The sequence below is a fragment of the Papio anubis genome, chromosome 8, assembly GCF_008728515.1.
Source record: "Papio anubis isolate 15944 chromosome 8, Panubis1.0, whole genome shotgun sequence".
In the NCBI taxonomy this organism is placed as follows: Eukaryota; Metazoa; Chordata; class Mammalia; order Primates; family Cercopithecidae; genus Papio; species Papio anubis.
In genome coordinates, this window is record NC_044983.1 from 1818277 (window position 1) to 1824358 (window position 6082).

The following is a 6082-nucleotide window of genomic DNA, read 5'->3' on the forward strand; positions in this document are numbered from 1 at the left end:
GGTGATGCTGCTGCTGTCAGTTATCATCAGTCTGCACATTACACAGAACAACTTTTTAAGGAAAATTCAGGGTTTTCAAATGCACGATCGAGTTTTCGCACATCCAAAGCTGACCACAGTCCTTGGCCTGTGCTAGCTTATTTAATAAACATTTGTTGATTGGGTACAGGGATGAGCAAGATAGATCAGAAACTGACAAGTTCCAAAAATATCTCAAGTCTCTGGTGAATTTGTGGAAAAAAAAAAAAAATCTCTTCAACCTGTGAACTGGAATGCTAAACTTTTCTGTGGGTTTTAGCATCTGGATAATAGGGCATTTTCCACCTCAAAATGGGCAGTGGGAACCATCAGGAAAAAGCAGTGATATCCATGCTGGGATCCTGTGATCTGAACGTGTTCCTCTAAGAGAATGCAGACGTATTTCCTTCTTTCTTTTGCTCTCATCACTAGTGAGTCTCTCAGCTGTACATTTTGTTGGAAGTACTTTCTCATACTCTCTTTTCGTTCTCTCCTCTCTGTCCCCTTTAACTTTTAGAGCTGCTGCTTTTGCAGAGAAGAGTAAGTACCTGTTAGATTGTAACCAGGATGGTAAATTGTTTTGGGTGGGGCAAAAAGGTCTATATTTTAGAGTACCAACTTTGTGTATTAAATAACCAGCAACCCCCCACCCTGATGTAACAATGCTAGCAACACTGCACCCTGTCCTGGAGCCCCACGTCCTGCACTACTGGTCCCTGCACTGCTTTTGGCCTTAGCCCCGTCACCCCTCGGGCCCCCACTTTCACTCCTGTCCTCTGTCTTCCCTTGCAGGATCTGCAGCCCAGACACCCAGGGCCCTTTCACTTTTCTTTCCCTTCCCTTCCATTCCCTTCCCTCCCCTCCCTGTCCCTGTCCCTTTTTCTCTTCTCTTCTCTCTTTTTCTTTTTTTTTGACAGAGCCTTGCTCTATCACCCAGGCGGGAGTGCAGTGGCGTGATCTTGGCTCACTGCAACCTCTGCCTCCTGGGTTCAAGCGATTCTCTTGCCTCAGCTTCCTGAGTAGCTGAGATTACAGGCACCTGCCATCATGCCCGGCTAGTTTTTGTAGTTTTAGTAGAGACAGGGTTTCACCATATTGGCCAGGCTGGTCTCTAACTCCTGACCTCAGATGATCTGCCCACCTTGGCCTCCCAAAATGTTGGGATTACAGGCGTGAGCCACCACGCACGGCCAGGACCCCTTCACTTTCTGCCCAACTCGGACAGACGCGGCTCTCCAGGCTTTCAGTCCTTGGTGAATTCTTCACCCTTCAAGACCAGCCCCTATCTCACATTTCCTCTGGAGTGTTTCACCCCCCGCCCCTTCACAGAGTCTATTATCTCCTCACCTACCTTCCCTTGGCTTTGGTTTATCCCTCAACTGTCAACATATAAATCTTTTTCTTTGGTGCTCTCTCTCCTGGGCATAAACTCCTCCCCATGTTCACCTTGGTACCCGCTGCTGCTTACACGGCCCCCGCTCGGCGGGAACGCCTCACAGATGTTTTCCCAACTGAGGCGCTTTCCCTTTCCCATTGCAGATCGTGGCAGGTTGATTGGCGGCTTGCCTGATGTGGTGACCATCATGGAAGGGAAGGTGAGGATTCTAAACTCGGCCGGGGTGGGGTGTCAGCGCGGTGCAGTGCATGCAGCCCCTCCTCTTGGGGCAGAGCAGAGGGAACCCAGCGAGGGGCTTCTGTGTCCTCACTCAGCCTGCAGGGAACCCAGAGTCCCCCCCACTTTCCTGCCCCTCCTTGACGGCCTGGGATAACCCCTGTATTCTCCAAGGAAGGAATCGCGTAACATTCTGAATCCACAAACCTGTGGTCACAGGAACACATCGTGCCACTTGGGCACCTCAAGGCAGGTGCTGTGGCTATGGGTGTTTGTAGGCCCTCAGGGTCTGCCAGGGTCTGGTGCCACCTGCCCCTGTGGCCATTCACCCAGAGGAGCTAGTGCAGGACGAGGCGGCCACACCCGCCATGGCCTGCCTGCCTGTGTGAAGGTGCAGGCCCCCTCTTCCCGTGTAAGAGAACACAGCTTTTACTACACGGAAGAAGAAAATCTCTGCTCCCACTCTCAAGGTCACTGTGGAACACATCGCGGAAGCCGCTTACTGGAGTGTAATTTGTTGCCTGTCAGGAGAATTATTGATATCTAATTGATACTTTTCTGGTTGCTTCAGTGGGTCTAACTCAATGTCACAGGGACAGAGATACTTGAGAGAATTTTATTAGGCCAGAAGACAAAAGTGTATAGACTTCTTCTTTAGCAGTTAAAGGAAAAGCCTAGAGAGCCTTGAGATGTCATCTTAGGATGTAATTGAGAAATTAGCAATCGTTTCACTTTATCCTAGGCTGAAAGCATATTTTAACTAAGCTTCAAGAATGCATTTTTTTTGCCTCCAGTTTACCAGTTATAAGACAATATATTCATGGGGTCCGCCAGAGGAACTGGTAAGAGGGACCCATACGTCTAAATAGAAAGGAATTTGGGAGCAGGCTGGATGTATCTACTATAAAACATAGAGCTTAATTAAATTACTTTCAAATTAGTTAATTGACTTAGGCTATGGATAAAAGCTGAGAATAAATAGGACATGTGCTCACTGATTTTTTTATGAGCTCCCCTGTGACACAGTGAACCTGTTCCCTACTGTCCTCTGGCTGCTCTGTCTAGAGTGGTGCTTATGTACATAAAGCCTTGTTGCTAAACAAACCATTGAAGGACCAGTACGTGTCACTGAGTGTGACCTGGAGCACACTGTCTGAGGCGGTGATAGGACTTTCCCTTTTCTAACTCTTCCTTCTCCACCAACCTCTTCCTTCCAAAGACCTTGAATCTTACCTGCACGGTGTTTGGAAACCCCGACCCCGAAGTGGTTTGGTTCAAGAACGACCAGGACATCGAGCTCAGCGAGCACTTCTCGGTGAAGGTGGAGCAGGCCAAGTACGTCAGCATGACCATCAAAGGCGTGACCTCTGAGGACTCGGGCAAGTACAGCATCAACGTCAAGAACAAGTATGGCGGGGAGAAGATCGATGTGACGGTGAGCGTGTACAAACACGGGGAGAAGATCCCGGACGTGGCCCCACCCCAGCAAGCCAAACCCAAGCTCATCCCGGCGTCTGCCTCGGCGCCAGGCCAGTGAAGGCGTTTTCCCGGCCTGGAGAGGGGAAAATATGCTTGGCAAAGACAGGAGTGCTGTGTGCTTGTTCCAGAGGAGCAGCCGGCGTCCGAGTGGCGTCCTGTGTGGGCTGGTAGTTGATCACACATTGTGCTTTTGATTTTTGCGTTTGGTGATGATTATACCCGTCTAAGGGAGAAAGCTAACATTTTCCACAAGACAGAACAACGTGTTTACATGAGGGTAGACGGCAGGCACCTGACAGAGAGTGGGTTGGCAGATCACACACTAACATTTGCACGGGTGTGGGCACATGGGCGCGGCACCCGGACGTGTGGAGCATGTGGCGGTCTGTGTGAAGCCACCGAGAAGCTGCCGTGCTGCTCTTTGGGAGCCACGGGATCTAGCAGCTCTGAAATCTTGGCTGCGGAGCCTTTGAAGCATGTGTTACCTGGTTAAGCTTGTTTTTTCTTGCTTTAGGCAAATAAAACTTTAAAAATCACCTTGTTGTGGTTTTCCTGTACCAAATCACACCTACCTGCACCTGCTCACCCTCCTGGCTTGTTTAATTATGGGGTATCATGCACTTTCACGGCTGGTGGGGTGCAGACGGCGCACTCACACTCCAGAGGGCAGGGCATGATGAATCATACCTCCAAAGCCCCTCCGACCTGCGGGGCGGGGCTGCCAGCCCCAAGCGGCACCCAAGACAGCACCAGTCTTAAGAAGTGTGCGTTTTGTGCAAGGCTTAGAAAGGTCACCTAGTGATTATACCACGGGGAAAACAAAATGCATAGATGGCTCTGTTCTTTTTTAGTGTGCTAATGAATTAGGAAGGGATATCAAAAGAAAAAAGGCACTCGTTTGGAATGATCACTGTAGTAGCCATGGAGGAAAAATAAAAACTTGGCGGCCTACACAAGGCCTCTTGGTGAAGTTAAAAAACATGTTTAGGAGGAACATACCCTCTCTTTGAACTTTTTCTTCCTTTGGAAAGAGGCTGAAATTCTTCTGGCATAAAAATCCCATTTCAGTATTTTAGTTTTATTGTTGCTTTATAACAGGAAAAGCTTTGATAATTAAGAATGTTTTACCTTTCTGTCTCATTAAGGGCAATCCAAATTTTACGAGATTTTGTTATATTTTTCTAAGGTAATAATACAAATCCTGAGAATTAAATATATCCCCAATAACAAAGCTGGCTGAGCTGGTTTCCATGGCAGTAAAGTGAGTGTCAGCAAGAATTTTATTTTTATTATTTCTCCCTTCTCTGTCAAGCAGGTGAACTTTAGCAGAGTTTGTTCTTACTGCCTGGTGGAGCCGCATTTTCCAAAGCGGCTTGGCGAGGGTAGGCACAGACAGACTTGTCTCCATTTGACCTTGATTCAGGTAAACAGATTTTGTTTATTTTCCAGTTTAAACAGTCGTTTTTGTTTAGCAATTGTGGTTCATGGGAAAGAATTCAAATGGTTGTAAATTTCTTAAAGCCATATATACTATTTTTAATAGATCCCCTTTTTGAGCAGTTTTAGGTTCACAGCAAAGTTAAAGGGAAGGTAGAGATCTCCACTCCAGCCCCTGCCCCAACCACAGCTTCCCCCACGACCAACACCTCCCACCAGAGGGGTGTGCTTGTTACACCCACTGCACTCACACTGACACATCACCATCGCCACGGGGCAGAGTTTACCCTGGGCTTGCTCTTGGTGCTTGCTACAACCGCTGCACCCACACTGAAGCCTCACCACTGCCGGGGGCTGGAGTTTACCCCGGGCTCACTCCTGGCGCTTGTTACAACCGCTGCACCCACACTGAAGCCTCACCACTGCGGGGGGCTGGAGTTTCCCCCGGGCTCGCTCCTGGCGCTGTCGGCTCTGTGGGTTTGGTTGGGTGATGAGGACTCATGTCCACCACTGTTGCATCATGCACAGTCTTTTCTCTGCCCTAAAAATCTTCCCTTCAACCCCTGAGCATTTTACTGCCTCCATAATTTTGAGTTATAATATTTTTTAAATAAGTTTTTTTTTTTTAATGAATAGTCTCAGACATGCAGCGAAGTGTCTTTACAACAGTGCAGAGAGCCCCAGTGGACTCCACACAGTCTTCCTGTTGTTCACCTCTCGTGTCGCTGTGGGGCGAGACGATGGCCTCACCTCCAGGCGGCCTTTGGACCTTGCTGGGTTTCCCCAGTGCCCTCTCTCTGTCCCAGGACCCGTCGAGGACACCACATGCATTTGCTGGTCACGTCTCCCAGCCCCTCCGGCGTGTGACGGTTTCTGCCTGTCCTTGCCTTTCATGACCTTACTGGCTTGGAGGAGGCTTGCTGGGTATCTGGTAGGATGTTCCCCAGTCGAGGTCCCCAGTCCACGGAAGACGATCTTCCCGTGGTGAGATTGGGGGTGTGTGATTTTGGGAAGACGAGTCACATGACACCATGGCGCCCAACATCCACTGACCTTCGTCACTGGCTCAGGTGATGTCTGCCTGCTGTCTCCCATGAAATGCCTGTTTGTTCCTCTTCTCCCTCTATTCCTTGGGAGCCTGTCTCAGCCCAGGCCACCCTCAAAGAAGGAAGAGCGTGGAATCACATCCACCTCTCGGAGCAGGAGCATCTACCTCTGTTATTTATAATTCTGCAAGAAAGATTGTCTCCTCTCCCGATTTATTTATTTATCCCGTCATTTACTGACACCTGCATGGACTCGTGTGCTCTGTTTCATCTCTGAGATGTGACCCATGCTCCGCCGTGCGTTTTCCTTCCTTCCTTCCCTCCCTCCTTTCTTTTTCTTTCTTTCCTTTTTTTTTCCCCCTTGAGACAGAGTCTCCCTTTGTTACTCAGGCTGAAGAGCAGTGGCACAATCTCGACTCACTGCAACCTCCGCCTCCCAGGTTCAAGCAGTTCTCCCGCCTCAGACTCCTGAGTAGCTGGGATTACAAGC

General features: G+C 49.1%; 1 protein-coding gene across 1 annotated transcript in view; it reads left to right on the forward strand.

Moving 5' to 3' along the window:
* The window catches only part of MYOM2 (myomesin 2), a 97411-nt gene extending 93766 nt beyond the window's left edge, over window positions 1-3645 (forward strand). Inside the window, exons 35-37 of the mRNA XM_003902379.4 lie at window positions 536-558; window positions 1558-1613; window positions 2850-3645. Of these exons, the coding sequence (XP_003902428.1) occupies window positions 536-558; window positions 1558-1613; window positions 2850-3167 (397 nt within the window). The 3' untranslated portion in view covers window positions 3168-3645. The remainder of the gene's footprint in view (window positions 1-535; window positions 559-1557; window positions 1614-2849) is intronic.
* Window positions 3646-6082: the final 2437 nt, after the last annotated feature.